At 48.3% G+C, this 17,788-nt stretch overlaps 1 protein-coding gene and 1 non-coding gene across 2 annotated transcripts in view; one reads left to right on the top strand and one right to left on the bottom strand.

Annotated features, from left to right (window-relative positions):
• Positions 1-17,788, bottom strand: part of EPG5 (ectopic P-granules 5 autophagy tethering factor) — an 86,882-nt gene that overhangs the window by 60,449 nt on the left and 8,645 nt on the right. Inside the window, exons 3-14 of the mRNA XM_056849080.1 lie at positions 17,429-17,672; positions 17,189-17,325; positions 16,450-16,557; positions 16,236-16,309; positions 13,195-13,303; positions 11,468-11,582; positions 9,373-9,523; positions 7,733-7,888; positions 3,688-3,845; positions 2,412-2,566; positions 2,014-2,154; positions 72-236 (exon numbers count right to left, since the gene is read on the bottom strand). Coding sequence (XP_056705058.1) covers positions 72-236; positions 2,014-2,154; positions 2,412-2,566; positions 3,688-3,845; positions 7,733-7,888; positions 9,373-9,523; positions 11,468-11,582; positions 13,195-13,303; positions 16,236-16,309; positions 16,450-16,557; positions 17,189-17,325; positions 17,429-17,672 — 1,713 coding nt within the window. The remainder of the gene's footprint in view (positions 1-71; positions 237-2,013; positions 2,155-2,411; positions 2,567-3,687; positions 3,846-7,732; positions 7,889-9,372; positions 9,524-11,467; positions 11,583-13,194; positions 13,304-16,235; positions 16,310-16,449; positions 16,558-17,188; positions 17,326-17,428; positions 17,673-17,788) is intronic.
• Positions 7,268-7,339, top strand: TRNAT-GGU (transfer RNA threonine (anticodon GGU)). The gene has a single exon. It is a non-coding gene; the product is annotated as a tRNA-Thr (tRNA).

The following is a 17,788-nucleotide window of genomic DNA, read 5'->3' as shown; positions in this document are numbered from 1 at the left end:
AACCCAGGTCCAAACCACAAGCTGGCTCCCTTGCTGTCTGTTTGGGTTCTTTTGGAGCTCTCGATACGTACGTCCTCACCAGGTCCCCAGTTCAGCCCTTCCAGAATGATGCAGGCGAGCTTGCTCTCGACAGCCGTCAAGTTGTAATCCAGCAGCCAGCTGCGGATCAGGGCCACTTCTGAAGCGGACGGCTTCCAGAGATGCATCGGGAGTTCTTTAAATAAATAAAGGGAAACCTTAAAAGGAAAAAAGAAATATACACACAGATATCAGTGAGCACCATCTTAGAACCCAGGCGCATCCGTCGCTCGTACAAACGCGGCAGGGAAACAACTGTGCTCGGAGGACTTAAAAAATTTGAGAGAGGAAAGAACAGCCCCTCTGCCTACTCCTATATAGGTCATCTATGGGAGCGTCCGGCCCACGAAATCATTTGGTCTGGCCCTTTGTGGGTCCTGGCCGACCTCTAGCTCAGAAGGATCTAAGACTGGTGATCCGCCCCCTCCGGGGACAGGAATAGCCTCTAGTCAAGGCGGAGGTGAGTTTGCTTTGCCGAGAAAAGGAACCTTCCCCCCACCCCCCGCCACCGGTGAGATGCCTGCCTGCTTGCCTGTGCTGGAGCGGGGGGTCATCTGGGGGCTTGGTCGGCTAATTTTTAAGTTGATAATTTTGTATGGCCCGAGAATGACGTTATAAATATCCAAATGGCCCTTGGCGGAAAAAAGGTTCCCCTCCCCTGGCCTAACAGGACCAGTTTTATAGCCCTGGGGTCTTCCAATAATGACCACCGCAGGCCAGATTGTACACATTCTGCCACTAAGAACACGCACACCAAAAATTCCACGTGCAGCAGCATCATACACAAGTCCGCGTTCAATTTTGGCCAATGTTGCAATAGAAAGCTGACTGTTCGCCCGCACCCCTTTAATTGAACATAAACTACTGCTGAGTTCACAGATCCGGGAAAACTAGTTGCTTGATGAAAAGGGCCAGAATCAAGGAGTGTAGAGTTGGAGCTGCTGGGTCAGCAAAACTGTTGGAAGGCAGGCCCAAGTTTACGACTGATGTGGTACCCACAGATCACAAAGGAAGCTGCTACACATCATGACCCTCCGAGAAAGCAGCTGCGGGAATTGGAAACCACCCTTGTGTATCACGGTAGCACGAGCTGGGTGTATCTACAATGAAAAGCCAATCTATGTTTTCACATGGACTAAGGATCTGATTCACTGTAAATCCATGCCAGAGTACTTGTCCTGTCTTCCTGTCCCTCATCTCTGGAGGGCATATATGTTAGCCCTTTTTAATGTTCTCCCTTCTGCTATTCTGTATGGGAGATATAAGAAAATTCCATACTCTGCCAGGGTGTGTAAATGTGCCCTGGGGGAGATAGAAAGTATTGACCATATTCTCTTGTATTGTCCATTTTATTGTGAAATTCGTGCGGTCCTTTTAGATCCCTTTCTCTCAAATCATGTAGATCAAGCCGATGATAGTAAGATCAAACTGTTGTTATCCTCCTGAGATTCTGAGACTACTGAATCTGTGGCTAAATTTTTTGATGAAATTGTTAAGAGGCGGACGTTAAATGATGTTTAGATGTTATTTGATCGACTGCTTGATGGTATGCCAATAAAGGTATTGAAATTGATTCACTGTAAAAGGTGCACGCCCTGACCTGGATGGCCCAGGCTAGCCTGATCTCGTCAGATCTCAGAAGCTAAGCAGGGTCGGCCCTGGTTAGTATTTGGATGGGAGCCCACCAAGGAATACCAGGGTTGCTGTGCAGAGGAAGGCACTGGCAAACCACCTCTGTTAGTCTCTTGCTATGAAAACCCCCCCAAAAAGGGGTCGCCATAAGTCGGCTGCAACTTGACGGCAAAAGGTGCACATGTACAAGTCTGGCTGGGTCTTTGTTTTGTTCTTTCAAGCCCTAATGTGACGCACCGCCCTGTTCTAAGGCCCTTCTCTAGCCTCGGGCGTCACATGGCTTTAACACAGCAGGGCACTTACCATGCCGACCGTTTCTATGGTCTCTCGGACTCGGTCCAGCAGGACAGAAATCATGCCGGTGTGGACAGCCGTTATGGCGCTGAGGAGCTCCCGGCCAACCTTTGAAAACGTCTCTCTTGTGGAAAGGCTGACGTAGGACACCTGGGGGGCGGGGGGTGAAGGTACAAACAGAGACAAATAAGAGACACGCTCTCAGCCCTGACCCTGGCTACTGACTTTGAGGGACTGATGGTTCAATTCAGTATATGGCAACTTCACGTCTTTAACTGAAGCAAGATTCGAACCAGGGACGCATTGCTTCTCGGCCCCCAGATGCGGTAGCTCTCAGATCTGGGCTTTCTGCCTCCTCCCCAAAGAACCGATGGCTCCTCTTTTGAGGGGCTTCTCGTCTCTCTCACCTCGTAGATCTCCAACACGATGACTCGGATGAAATCTTCGTCTGCGTCCTCCCGCTTGTTCTGCGCCATCTGGGCAAACGTCGTCAGCAGGCAGATTTCCTCCGAGCCATTCATCGACTGCAGGTATGCGGTGAACCTCTCCAGGTGGGCCGGGTCTACCAATGGCACGGGGGAGACGGACTTTATTTCTAGCCCCAAATACCAAGCGTCTGCCCTGAACATGCTTTTTTAAACTCTGTATTCTGACAGAATGGGAACGTGGGAAACAGACCCCACAGGTCATGACTCCCTTCACTCCTTCTGCTGGCAGCAATGGGGTGGGACTGCAGCTCAGTGGTACAGCCCTGACCCCGGCCTGGTGGAACGCCATGCCTAGTGAGATCAGGGCCCTGCGGAACTTGAAACAATTCTGCAGGGCCTGCAAGCTGTTCCACTAGGCTTATGGTTGAGGACAGCGACGGTTTTCCATCTTGTGTGCCTCCCCCCCCCCTTCTCCTGGTGCAGTGGTTAAGAGCGGTGGCTTGGAGCGGTGGACTCTGATCTGGAGAACCGGGTTTGACTCCCCACTCCTCCACGAGAGAGGCAGAGGCTAATCTGGTGAACTGGATTTGTTTCCCAACTCCTCCACATGAAGCCAGCTGGGTGACTTTGGGCTAGTATCAGCTCTCTTAGAGCTCTCTCAGCCCCACCTACCTCACAGGGTGTCTGTTGTGGGGAAGGGAAGGGAAGGTGATTATAAGCCAGTTTGATTCTTCCTTAAGTGGTAGAGAAAGTCAGCATATAAAAACCATATCTTCTTCTTTCACAGCACTAAAGAATCAGCGCTCAGAGCAATCGGGGTCTCAAGGGAGGGGCCATGGCTCAATGGTAGAGCATCTGCTTGGCATGCAGAAGGTCCCAGGTTCAATCCCCAGCATCTCCAGTTAAAGGGACCAGGCAAGTAGGTGATGGGAAAGACCTCTGCCTGAGACCCTGGAGAGCCGCTGCCAGTCTGAGTAGACAATACTGACTTTGATGAACCAAGGGTCTGATTCAGTAGAAGGCAGATTCATACGGAGCTGCCGTACCACTGGTCCCCCTAGCTCTGTATCGTCCACCAACCGTGACTGCAAAATCTCTCTGGCAGAGCAAGGTCTTTCACGCTGCTACCCAAGATACTTCAGCTAGAGACGCCACAAACAGGACCGAAAGCAGAGAAGCCGCTCTGTCAGGTAGTGACAGCCTCCCCAAATCCAGCCTGGGGCCTATATGAAGCTTCCCATAAAGAGGGCACTACCTTCGAGTTCCCGCCTGCAGTCGGCAAGGTGCATGGTGGCATGAAGCTTCTCCAGGTTCTCGCTTTCCGCGTGGTGCATGGTGGAGAAGAGCTTCCAGAGCATTCCACTGGAGAGGGTTCCGTACGGCATCTCCGACATGAAGAGCCACACCCCCAGCCTGTGGGATAGGAAAGCTGGTGAGAAGCTGCTCGGCAAAGAGAGAACAGCTATTCAGACCCACCTTGTCTGGAGACAGGATTTGAGCATGCACAGCAGCCATGTGCGGACTTGGTCCACCCAGCCCGGCAACGGCTGCTGTGGAAGCCAAGGCACAGACCCTGCTGTCTAAGAGCCTGCTGAACCGGAGAAACCACACAAAGTACGCGCTCTGCCTCTGAGCTACGGTGGATCTATGGCAAATGTAAAGGTAGTCCTTTACATTCCTGACCCATGGGATGACGTCACATCCCGACGTTTCCTAGGCAGACTACGTTTAAGGGCTGGTTGGACTGGAGACAAACATTAAAAAGAAAAACGTAAGCAGAAATTTTGACTGCTCAAATCCTGCAGCAGATGTCAGAGTTCCCACTTGTGCAGTTACACCAGAAAAGGGCAGAGTAGAATCATAGAATCATAGAGTTGGAAGGGACCACCAGGGCCATCAAGTCCAACGCCCTGCACAATGCAGGAAATTCACAACTACATCCCTGCTCCACACCCCTAGTGACCAGAAGATGGCCAAGATGCCCTTCCTCTCATCATCTGCCTAAGGTCACAGAATCAGCATTGTTGACAGATGGCCATCTAACCTTTTCTTAAAAACCTCCAGAGAAGGAGAGCTTACCACTTCCCGAGGAAGCCTGTTCCACTGAGGAACCGCTCTAACTGTTAGAAAATTCTTCCTAATGTCTAGACAGAAACTCTTTTGATTTAATTTCAACCCGTTGGTTCTGGTCCAACCTTCTTGAGCAACAGAAAACAACTCGGCACCCTCCTCTCTATGACAGCCCTTCAAGTACTTGAACATGGTTATCATATCCCCTCTCAGTCTTCTCCTCTTCAGGCTAAACATACCCAGCTCCTTCAACCTTTCCTCATAGGACTTGGTCTCCAGACCCCTCACTATCTTTGTTGCCCTTCTCTGGACACGTTCCAGCTTGTCTACATCTTTCTTAAATTGTGGTGCCCAAAACTGAACACAGTACTCTAGTTGAGGTCTAACCAGAGCAGAGTAAAGCGATTCCATCACTTCGCGTGATCTGGACACTATACTTCTGTTGATGCAGCCCAAGACTGCGTTTGCCTTTTTAGTTACAGCATCACACTGCTGACTCATGTTCAGTGTTTGGTCTACTAAGACCCCAAGATTCTTTTCACACACACTACTGCTCAAACAAGTCTCCTCCATCCTATAATTATGCATTTGATTTTTCCTACCTAAATGCAGAACTTCACATTTGTCTTTGTTGAAGTGCATTTTATTAGTTCTAGCCCATTTCTCCAGCCTGTCAAGATCATCCTGCATCTTGGCTCTGTCTTCTACCATATTTGCTACCTCTCCCAATTTAGTATCATCTGCAAATTTATCAAGCATCCCCTCTATTCCTTCATCCAAATCATTTATAAAGATGTTGAACAACACAGGGCCCAGCACAGATCCGAGGAACTCCACTAGTCACTCCTCTCCAAGTGGACGAGAAACCATTAACTAGCACTCTTTGGGTACGATCTGTCAACCAGTTGCAGATCCATCTAACAATAACAGGATCTAACCCACATTTTCCCAAGTTGACAACTAGAATACTATGTGGAACCTTATCAAAAGCCTTACTGAAATCTAGATAAACTATGTCTACAGCATTCCCCTGATCCAGCAAGGTAGTAATTTTCTCAAAAAAGGAGATAAGATTAGTCTGACATGACTTATTCTTGAGAAACCCGTGCTGGCTCTTAGTGATCAGATCCATCCTTTCTAAATGCTCAAAGATGGACTGTTTGATGATTTGTTCGAACACTTTTCCTGGTATAGAAGTCAAGCTGATGGTTCGGTAGTTACCTGGATCCTCCTTTTTCCCCTTCTTGAAGATGGGGACAACATTTGCCCGCCTCCAGTCTTCTGGCACCTCACCTGTTTGCCAAGACTTTTCAAAAATAATGGACAGAGGTTCCGAAATTACATCTGCAAGTTCTTTGAGTACCCTTGGGTGCAATTCGTCTGGCCCAGAGGATTTTGTTTCATTTAAAGAAACCAGGTGTTTGTGCACTACCCCAACGCCAATTCTAGGTTGCAATTCCCTTCCCTCATCACATATTCTGTTTATGCCATGTTGAGCACCACTTCCCTCACGAGAAAAAACTGAGGAAAAATAGGAATTGAGGAGTTCTGCCCTTTCTTCATCTCCTGTTACAGTTTCACTTTCCGGGTCCATGCAATGGGCTTATCTTGTCCTTGTTCTTACTCTTACTCTGTACATAGGAAAAGAACCCTTTTTTGTTGCATTTAGCATCTCTCGCTAGCCAAAGTTCATACCGAGCTTTAGCTTTCCTAACACTCTCCCTACAAGCACTAGTTATTTGCTTATAGTCCTCTTTGGTTATAAGACCCTCCTTCCAGTTCTTAAATGAGTCTCTTTTATTTCTCAGCTCTTTAAAAAGCTGTTTATGGAGCCACCCTGGCCTCTTTAGGCTCCTCCCATTTTTCCTTCTCATAGGAATGGTTTGGGATTGCGCCTTCAGTATTTTATTTTTAAGAAATGCCCACCCTTCTTGAACTCCCTTCTCCTTAAGTATTTCTGACCATGGGATTCTACCTAGCATAAGTTTAAGTTTGTTAAAATTTGCTCTTTTGAAGTCCAACCTACATGTCTGACTATGTACAGGTTTTCCTCTCCCCAAGATTGTAAATTCCAAGAGTACGTGGTCACTACTACCCAGGGTGCCTACTACTTTAATATGCAGATGAGTATGAGGACTGAACTCCCTACCAGCACAGTTTAGTGGTTAACAGCAGCGGACTCTAATCTGGTGAAAGGGGTTGGTTTCCCCACTCCTCCACATGAAGCCTGCTGGGTGACCTTGGGCTAATCACAGTTCTCTCTGAACTCTCCCAGCCCCACCTGTCTCACAAGGTGCCTGTTTTGGGGTCCCTGCGATCCCCATTCCCACTCCTAACAGAGAACTGTACACTGAAGGCCACTGTGAACTACAACTGTGTGCCGTTCGGGCGGACAATAACATTAAAGGCCAGATTCCCTGCTGCCACGGCTAGTCGCCTTCAGCTGAAGCCTTTCCACTGCTCTCAACCGGCTTCACAGCTCTTACTGGTTCCCATTTCAACCAGACAGAGGATTGCCATAATCGCTACTGGGGAGGGGGGGTGGCTCAGTGGCAAAGAATCTGCTTGGCATGCAGAAGGTCCCAGGTTTAATCCCCGGCATCTCCAGTTAAAGGGACCAGGCAAGTAGGTGATGTGAAAGACCTCTGATTGAGACCCTAGAGAGCTGCTGCCAGTCTGAGTAGACAATACTGATTTCGATGGACCAAGGGTCTGATTCAGTATAAGGCAGGTTCATGTGACCATGTAAGTTCCTTTCTTGGGGAGGGGCTGTGGCTCAATGGTAGAGCATCTGCTTGGTATGCAGAAGGTCCCAGGTTCAATCCCTGGCATCTCCAGTTAAAGGGACTAGGCAAGTAAGTGATGTGAAAGACCTCTGATTGAGACCCTGGAGGGCCGCTGCCAGTCTGAGTAGACAATACTGACTTTGATAGACCTTCATGGTCTGATTCCGTATAAGACAGCTTCATATGTTCATATGTTTGAGAAGGGGCTGTGGCTCAGTGGTAGAGCATCTGCTTGGCATGCAGAAGGTCCCAGGTTCAATCCCTGACATCTCCAGTTAAAGGGATCAGGCAAGTAGGTGATGTGAAAGACCTCTGATTGAGACCCTGGAGGGCTGCTGCCAGTCGGAGTAGACAATCCGGCCCTTGATGGACTGAGGGTCTGATTCAGTATAAGGCAACTTCATGTGTTCATCACCACCCCAAACACACACCATTCTTTCCTACCTTTTGGCCTTCAGTACGTGGAGGACGGCCCTCAGAAAGAGTTCGTCGAATTCCACCTGCAGCTTCTCAACGGAGTAAGGGGGCCCAGCCAAGCTGGAGCTCTTGGCACGGCTGACGTACTGGGCCCAGTGATCACTGACATAGCAAAGTGTCATCCTGAAGGAACAGGGAGAAGGGCAAGGAAGAGGGAGAAGATGAAGCAGTGAAGCAGAAGCGCTGCAAATTATTCACGGAAACGCATCAGCCCTCACCCTGTCCTCCCCACCCCCAGACACACAAGTTAATATCACGAAGGCTGCCCAACATGTCACAAGACTTAGAAGCCACCCAAATTATTTGGCCGCCAATGTAGGATGCCCTTTTAGCTTCGTTCCTCCCTCGTTCAACCTCCTCCCCACCCTGGGAAAGGGCTTCGTAGAGATGACTTCTTTTGTCACGTTTAGGCTTATTATTATTTATTTTAGAAGAAGAGGAGTTGGTTTTTATATGCCGACTTTCACTACCACTTAAGGGAGAAAAAAACCGGCTTACAATCACCTTCCCCTCCCCACAACAGACACCTTGTGAGGTAGGTGGGGCTGAGAGAGCTGTGACTAGCCCAAGGTCACCCAGCTGGCTTCCTGTGGAGGAGTGGGGAAACCAACCCGGTTCACCAGATTAGTGTCCGCCGCTCATGTGAAGGAGTGGGGAATCAAACCTGGTTCTCCCGATCAGACTCCACCGCTCCAAACCACTGCTCTTAACCACTACACCATGTTGGTCTCCTGCAGGGGGAGGCCAGCATCTTGATATTACTGTTGCAGACCTCAACCACAGGCCTGGTGGGACATCTCCGTCTTATGTGCCCTGTGGAACCTTGCTAGGTCCCGCAGGGCTCCACTTGGCAGAGAGCTCCCCCAGGCTGGGGCCAAGGCCGAAAAGACCCTGGCCCTGGTCTAGGACAGCCGGACGCTCTTGGGGCCTGGGGCCTGTAACAGATTAGTGCTTGATAATCGTAGGGCTCTCGGAGGGGGGGTTGTACAGGGAGAGGTGGTCCCAAAGATACCATGGTCCCAGACTATTAAGGGCTTTAAAGGTTAAAACCAGTACCTTTATAACCTCTTTTCAGAAAGCCAGCGTGGTGTCATGGTTAAGAGCGGTGGTTTGGAGGGGTGGACTCTGAGCTGGAGAATTGGGTTTGATTTCCCACTCCTCCACATGAGCGGTGGAGGCCAATCTGGTGAATCAGATTGGTTTCTCCACTCCTCCACATGAACCCAGCTGGGTGATCTTGGGCCAGTCACAGCTCTGTTAGAGCTCTCTCAGCCCCACCTATCTCACAGGGTGTCTGCTGCGGGGAGGGGAACGGGAGGTGATTGTAAGCCAGTTTGATTCTCCCTTAAGTGGTAGAGAAAGTCAGCATATAAAAACCAACCTCTTCTTTTTCTTCTTCTTCTCTCGAGGGCAAAGCAGGCTGTAGGCCCGCTTCGGGACCCCAAGATGGGAGATCTGCTTTACTCAGCAGCCGCCCCAAGGCCTGGAAACCAGGGTCTCCTCAGCCACGAGGTTCCTCCTGCCGTTGAACGGACGTCGCGAACTAAGTGGGGAAAGGGTGAAGAAGTCCCTCCCCACGCAGAAGGCGATCCAGGCCCTCTCCTCACCTGATGAGGCGGCCAATGCGTTTCACAAACTGCCTGTATCGCGCCCGGTTAAACGTTTCCAGCCCCACAGCGAGAAGCTCCACTAACGAACTGGCGAATGCAAAGATCTTCATCATCTCATGTGGTGTTGTCTTTTCAGGAGAATAAACACCTGGGCAATTAAAACACACACATACACAGATAAGCACATTAAAGAGCAGTGAAGCAAAATCGCCTCTGAAACAAAATTCCTCGAGTCTCGCTTTCTTTTAGGCACCAGTCCAGAACACGCCTTCTTACCCAAGCTTTTAATCATATGCTTCTGTTTTATATCTAGTTTTTACGCCACTTTAGGTCCAACGGCTTCTTAATATTGTGGTATGGGTTTAATCGTAAGCCGCCTCGAGCAGGACTTGGAAGAGGCACTATAGAAATACCCTAAATAAACAGCAAATAGTACATTTTTATAATATCTTTCTCCAGGCAGATCAGGATGGCGTACGTGACTCGCCCCTCAATTCCATCCTCATTACAACCCTGTGAAATAGGTTACACCGAGAGAGAAGCAGAGAGAGGCAGAAAGAGAGAGAGGCAGAGTGACAGAGATAGAGAGAGACAGAGTTATCCAAGGTCACCCAGGAGATGATTTTTTTTTTTAATCAGCTGAGAGGAAATCTGAACTCAACTCTCCCATGTCTCAGAATGACCACTCTAACCAGAACACCACACTGCCTCTCAATTTTCAATAATCTCCTTTGTCTCTCTGCCTTTTTAAAAAGTCAGATTACCCCGCTTCTTCCAGATACCCTTTAACATAACTTTTTCCTTGCCAGACTATTTCCACTGGTTTAGAAACCCATAAATTTAGATGAGCTTTCTTATTGGCAAGGTGTAATGCCTTAGACTCAGCCAAAATGCAAGGGAAATAAAATAAAATAATCGCAGAAGAACGCAAATCCCCGTTTTGTCCGGATCAAGTAGACTTCCTAGCCCACACTGTTTTAGCATGTCCTCAAAATAATACTGCACGAAATAATTATATCACTCCCTGGATAAAACAGCTAATGCCACTTTCTGAGAAGCTGATACTGCATTATCTGCTGTCAAGTAGACCGGTGAATTGCGTGAGAGATGTGGCAGCTTTTCTCTTTATAGTGTCAAGAAAAAACTTTCATTCCCTCCCCCTTTTTTAAAGTGTGAAATGGTAGAAGAATCGCCAATGGCTGTTAAATCTAGGGAAAGGAAAAAGTCAGATCAATGTAATGCTACTATACTGCAGGACTGTTTGTTTTATGCAATTAACAAATAGACTTTTATCTACTCAATCAAGGAGCTATGCCAGTTTAGTTGCAAAATTATAAACCTCAGTATTAAGGATTTCATGGGTCTGGTATCGTTTCCTGATTAATCTATAGTTCCTTATTCTTCTGGATACATCTGACCAATGTTTTGGGCCAAGCCTCAAGTACTTTGCTCAGTTTTTACAACCGGAACATCAAACAAAAAGATTAATTTAGGTCAAAATGAAATTTAACTGATTTGACCTGGAAAGGATGAATTCAAAGCTGACCGGACAGATGCATGTATCTAAATCCTCTGCATCAGTGGTGTAAAGTTATTTTCACATCATCTCTCGAAAAATAAAACCCTCAGTATCTAACCGTGCCACAGAAAACAGATGGTCAATACAATTTTTTTAAACATATTCACCAGGGTGCACCAACATGGTGCCCGTGAGCACCATGGCGCCCGCCAACACCTTTCCAGGCACCCAAGTGTTTTTAGAAAGTGGGTGGGGCCAGGTGGGGCTTTTGCCCAGCAAGGCTTCTGACTGGCTGTGCAAATTTTTTAAAAATATTGCTTTGGCAGCAGCTGCCAGCATAGCACAAGGATCCTCATTGTGTGATTGAAGGGAAGCTGAGCCAGCTGTTTTGTGCTGGCTCCGCCTCCTGCAGCAGCCATTTTGTGGCTGTGCCCACAATGCCATGTCAGAATTCCAGATGTGCCCACAGGCTCAAAAAGGTTGGGGGATCCCTGAGCTATACAACCATTTCCACTGACGTTTCCACGTTGCTTGCTCATTACCAGACACACATTTGGTTGGAAGATTCTTCACCTTTACTATCAAATCTGAGCATATGCTGGAAGAGTTCATGGAAGGGGAACTGAGACAGAAGGGCAATCAAGTCATCTTCAAGAAGAAGGACCCAGCTGGTATCAGGGTCTTCATCCTAGAAGGAGACAAACCACAGTGAGGATATGCCTTTTAAGGGGGGAAAAGTCAATAAGAGAAGCAGGATGGACTAGCAGCTTCTCCAATAAGAATGTAACGGCACAATCCAAGTTACACCCTTCTAAGCACGTTGAAGTCAACTCTGCTTTGGATGGCACCAAAAGGACTTTACTTTGCTTCCTTCTCCATATCATATTCTGCGGGGGGGGGGGGAATAGTTCCTGCCATCCAGGCCTTCACATATTTCCCCGTTGGCATACCAAGAGCGGGTGCGTCTGATCAGTGCATGAAAAACTCCCTCTTAAACAAGGAAAACAGACTTTGAACACAGTGCTGTTCAACTCCAGATCTTGCAGGGGAGCTTCTGCCGATCCTAGAGCTCAGTGAGATAGGAAAACTCTTCCCCCCCCCCTCCGTTACCTGGCAAGTGCAGAGGCCTGGGAGAAGGAGAGGGCTCGCTGGGAGCTCTTAAAGCTGTGCCAAAACATACAGACCCTTGCTATCATCCCAGAATTCTGCAGTGTAAGGCAAATCATTAAAATCTGCCTCTCCTCGCCAATCTGATTCACAAGTGTGTGGGTTAGGGCCTCCTTCTGGCAGCGCCTAATATTCTCAGGCGCATAGAAGACACGCCCCCCTCATACACACGTACACTATTGCAGCGTTGCACCCCCTCACTCTATTTCATGTACAAGACCGCAAGGGGGAGGAAGGAAAGAGCAAGTGGTCTTCCTCCTGTCAACAGGTTCACACTTACATCCTTTTTCATGCCTTCATACATCTCTGTTCTACAGCGCCTGTAAGACCGAGATGTTCCACCAGGCCTAAGGTTGAGGACGGCGAGGGTTTCCATCTTAGCTGGCCTCCCTTCCCTCCCTGTAACCTATTTACTTATATTTTGTCTATTTCTATTCCCCATTCCTTACCTTATTGAGGGTACCCTGTTGTTTCTCCCTTTCCTTATTCTTTCCCCTCTGGTTGGTTCCCTGCTATTGTTACATGGTTTTAAAGGCGGTCACTGGAATTTTAAATAGATACTGAGGAGTTTTAAATTGTAATTGGTGCTTTTAAATTGTTTGAATTTGCTGTAAGCTGCCCTGAGCCTGACTTGATCGGGGAAGGGCAGGATAGAAGTCAAATGAATGAATGAATGAATTTCCAAAGAGCAGGAATTGGGTCAGTCCTCAGCAGTAACAGCAAGCGAAGCAAAGTTAAATAAGCCATAATCTACCTGATATGATGGTTAGGGTGTTGGACTAGGGTTGGAAAGACCTGGGTTCCAATCCCCTCTCAGCCACAAAGCTCACTTGGGGCCCATCACTCCCTTTCAACCGTAATCTACCTGATATGATGGTTATGTTGTTGGACTAGGGTTGGCGAGACCTGGGTTCCAAATCCCATCTCAGCCACGAAGCTTGTTTGGGATCTGTCATTCCCTCTCAACCCTAACCTACCTCAAAACATTGCTGTGAACACCAAATGGAGGGAGAACCCTAGACACAGTTCTGACCTCCTTGAAGGATATAAACAGATGGGGAGATTCCAGTTTCCTTCGGAGAGGTTGTAAAGAGCCTCAGATCGAAACACATGGAAGCCATGTTTAGAAATACCTCTTCTCCTCCTTCATCAACTAAAGTCCAATTTCCAGATTCCGGCCCGGATGATGAGGAAGTCTGCCGTTCACACGGCTTCATGTGGCACATAAATTCTGCTCGACCTCTGCAGAGGAATAAAATGGGCTTCAGTTCTGCTTTCAGATTACTGGTTGGTTCCAGATTTCTAAAATCCAAATCCTACACCATTGGATTTCCATCCTGCTGACTACATTGACATGTGTGTGTGTGTGTAAAGTGCTGTCAAATCACAGCCAGCTGATGGCGACCCAGTAGGTTTTTCAAGGCAAGAGACAAACAAAGGGGTGTTTGCCTTTGCCTGCCTCTGTGTAGCAAACCTGGACTTCCTTAGAGGCCTCCCATCCAAGTACTAACCAGGGCCGACCCTCCTTAGATTCCAAGATCTGACAAGACCGAGCTAGCCTGGGCCAACGAGGTCAGGGCCTGTATTGACTAACTGCGTAGTCTGCCTTGAGTGCAAAAGGCAAGCTGTAAATAATATAAATTCATAATTTTTTAAAATACCGGTAAAGTTACCAAAGGATGGTGGGGGAAGAGAAGTTCTGCTCATCTTTATCAACATTCTAACATTCATTTGCAAACCAAAAATATCCCTACTGAGTTCTAAAATGCAAGATCCATAAAGCCAAAATGTTCAGCCAAGGAAAATCTGTCCCACTTAATCAGCATGACCAATGTTTAAATGATCTGTTTGTGCACAAAGTGCGTCAGAGAAGGGCGATCACAAGCGAATGCACAGCTATATCTGTAAGGAGAGCAGGCAGAGACATGTCTCCAGGGAAACAGACAGTGGGGTGGATCACAGAATCACCGAGTTGGAAAGGGCCATATAGGCCATCTAGTCCAACCCCCTGCTTAATGAACGATCAGCCTAGAGCATCCCTGAAAAGTGTTCCATTGGAAGAAGATCCGTTTAAGTTGGAGAAAGGCACCTTAGGCTGAAGGAAGGCTGGATCCAGCCCACCGTGTTCTGTGGACACCATCTCTGGCTCTTGTCCCCCCCACAGCCTGTGAATTTCTGAGTTTTCAGACACAGGAATCAAGTGGGTCCTTCAAAGCTTGCACAACATATTTCCTATTTTACAGACATCTAGCTTCTTGTTTCCAAACGCTAGACTGGGCTACTCTTCTGGGGAGTTTCGGGGGTCAACCATAAGGGCTAGCACCTCGCTCTTTTCCTTTTAAAGGAAAGCCAAGATCCTCAGGAGACTTCTCTTTGCACAATGCCCTGTTAAGATGTCCATGTCCTAAAATCCAGGAGTTGCAACCAATGGCCGCGTGACATAGCTTGCCCCTGCTGTGCGTACTCTCAAGCCAGGGATGACTTCCGAGCTTGGGGACGCTTTGCACACTCAAGCTCAGCCTTGGGCGGCTGCAAGTTCCTTTGAGCATGCACAGAGGGTTTCCCCTTCACCGCTGCCTGTAAAAATGGATACTAGTCACGATACATACCTATTATCTCCAGGATCAGAGGAGCAGGCCGATTATATTAGGTGCTTTGGAACACAGGCAGGAGAATGCTGCTGCATTCGTCTTGCTTGTGGGCTTCCTAGAGGCACCTGGTTGGCCACTGTGTGAACAGACTGATGGACTTGATGGGCCTTTCTTATGTTCTTATGCTGTACTTCACAAGTGCCCACATGGGAAAAAAGTGCGGAAGTGAAGAAGCTGAGCTGGCACTGGTTTCCCTCCTGCAATCTCCCCCAACAAACAGGGAAGAAAGGAGCAGCTAGCGGGGCTGGTTCACCTCCCGCCTTCCCCTGCCCTCCCAGGATAGCAAGCCAAAAGTGTGGAACAGCTCCCGCCAGGGTGAAAGAAACAGGCCTTCTCACGCCTGACTTCCCCCTCCTGTTCTAAAAAGCCTCTCAGTGTTTATCAAAGGAGGAACAGAAATTACTTGCAACCTGAGAATCAACAAACCAACCTTGATAAACAGAGGAAGGTTAAACAAAAAAAGGTAACCAGCAGCAAAAAGATATTCCCTCCTCTGCACAAGCTTAGAACACACGTTCTGAGTCAGACCGATGTTCCCTCTACCTTAGCACTGTCCATTTCAGCTCTCCAGGATGGGCAGTTTTTTTTTAAAATGGACAGGCCAAAGATGGAGCCTGGGCCCTTCAACGTGCAAAGTGTGAGCTCCAGCATGGAGCCCTCGGTACTACCAAGAGGTTCTCTTTCACTAAGGCTCTACCAAGGTATTCCACTAAGGTTCTGCTAAGGTATTGCCAAGAGAAGAGTTGGTTTTTATATGCCGACTTTCTCTACCTCTTCAGGAAGAATGAAACCGGTTTACAATCACCTTCCTTTCCCCTCCCCACAACAGTCACCCTGTGAGGTAGGTGAGGCTGAGAGAGTTTGGGGGAGAACTGTGACTAGCCCAAGGTCACCAAGCCGGCTTCATGTGGAGGAGTGGGGAAACCAACCCAGTTCACCAGATTAGCATCTGCCGCTCATGTGGAGGAGTGGGGAATCAAACCCGGTTCTCCAGATCAGAGTCCACCAATCAAATCAAATAAATAAACTGTCAATCCTAAGCTAGCATTTTTGAAGAGAATTGAATCACCATCTGAAATAACCAAACCTCTCTTTTGTACATATATTTAGTGTGAGGCGCCTTTTACTTATTTGTTTACCTTTCTGAAATCCAAGTTACCTGCCTAAACCCTCATCCTGACTTTGTTTTAAATAAATTCCTGTTGTTTTAATCTTTTACCTCAAGCCTCTGCGTGCCATCTAATTTCTGACAGACCGAATTTTCCCTTAACAAAAATCCAAAGTCTCCCTTCAATCTGTCACAGTCCCTATCTATCCGGCTTAGTATTTCCTAGGCAAACAAAAGTGACTTTTGACCACTGAAAAGGCTACGCATCATGGCAGCTGTGTGAACAAAAACAGCGTGGAACAGTTGCTAACAGTGAGGAGGGGAAACCAGAAGAGACAGAGAGTGGGGGGAACTGTTAGGAAGCAAGCCAACATTTCCACAGCTTCTTGACCTGGCTTCTCTCCTTCATACTTACTTGGCAGGAGACATGAGCAATGCAAGGGACTGCATGAAATGAAAGACTCCCAATGGGTTTCCCAGGACCCGAATCTGAAAGCAAACAAGAATTGATACGAATCGATATAGTGTCCAGATCACATGAAGAATCGATATAGTGTCCAGAGCTGCCACCTTGCTGAGAACTAGGCCTCGGAGATACCAAGTCAGAGGACAAATTTAAAGGCTCTCACCTGAATGAGGGGAACTGCCCACTTGCTGACACCTGCTGGGCACCGAAGGATGTGGTTCAAGAGGAAGAGGTGGTCTCCGGGCGAGCCGACCCTTTGCAAGACTGAAACCTGGAATGGCAGAAGGCAGCGTGAAAGATGACCCGGGAGGAAAGAACACCTGTGTCACTGCGGCGAATGTTTTCAAAACACTTAACAGAGCTGCTGTCACTCACGACCCGGGCTATGATCTTTAAAACTCTCTGAACATCTGAACATAAGAAAGGCCATGCTGGATCAGACCAAGGCCCATCACGTCCAGCAGTCTGTCCACACAGTGGCCAACCAGGTGCCTCTAGGGAGCCCACGAACAAGACGACGGCAGCAGCACTGTCCTGCCTGTGTTCCACAGCACCTAACATAATAGGCATGCTCCTCTGATCCTGGAGAGAATAGGTCTGCATCATGACTAGTATCCATTTTGACTAGTAGCCATGAATAGCCCTCTCCTCCATGAACATGTCCACTCCCCTCTTAAAGCCTTCCAAGTTGGCAGCCATCACCACATCCTGGGGCAGAGCATTCCACAATTTAACGATGCATTGTGTGAAGAAATACTTCCTTTTGTCTGTTTTGAATCTCTCACCCTCCACCCTCTTGCTACGAATTTCTGCCAGGGTGCCTGAAATAGTTGGCGTCTGTGGTAGACAGCTCCCTCCCACCCCCACGCTCACACATACACACAGTACACAGAGCTCCTCACCAGCCTCTGGAGCCACAAGAGAATGTCACTCTGGAACTGCGAATCTTCGACAACCCTGCGGGTAAAACTGAAGAGAACGCTGATGCATTCTTTCAAGGGACCCAAGTCTGCGGAGCCCTTTTCTGGCTGTTTCAGAACTGCAAAGGAGAACGAAGAATTAGGAGAGCCAGAGAGGAGAGTGGCTGTAAACGAAGCATGACACCTTCCCACCTGAAGTAGAAACATTCACAGGGAACACACCTGTCTCTTGCTGCTGTATTCCGGCAGACCTCAGGAGGGGAGAGCCCCAGAGCAGCCCGTAGATGTAAGACTCCACCTGCAGGCGGGACAGCACAGAGGTGTACAAGTGCAGGGCCAGCGTCTGGTGCACGTGCTCCGCTTGCTCTTCGAACAGCCGCTTCAGCTCCCCCAGGGCACCCACGTTCACCTTGACGGTCTGGTAACGGTGGAGGCCGGAAACTTTGCACTGGTCGGCACAGACCCCCTGCAAGGGCAAAAGCGATTTTCCAGATATGAGCAAAGGCTTTCAATGCACCAGTATAGGGTAGGATGGAGAAAGTGATCGGGTACAGACAAAAGTAATGACTACAGGAGAATTAC

The sequence above is a fragment of the Euleptes europaea genome, chromosome 4 (genome assembly GCF_029931775.1).
Source record: "Euleptes europaea isolate rEulEur1 chromosome 4, rEulEur1.hap1, whole genome shotgun sequence".
NCBI lineage: Eukaryota > Metazoa > Chordata > Lepidosauria > Squamata > Sphaerodactylidae > Euleptes > Euleptes europaea.
Note: the sequence above shows the minus strand (reverse complement) of the source record. Positions and strands in the feature narration are given on the sequence as shown.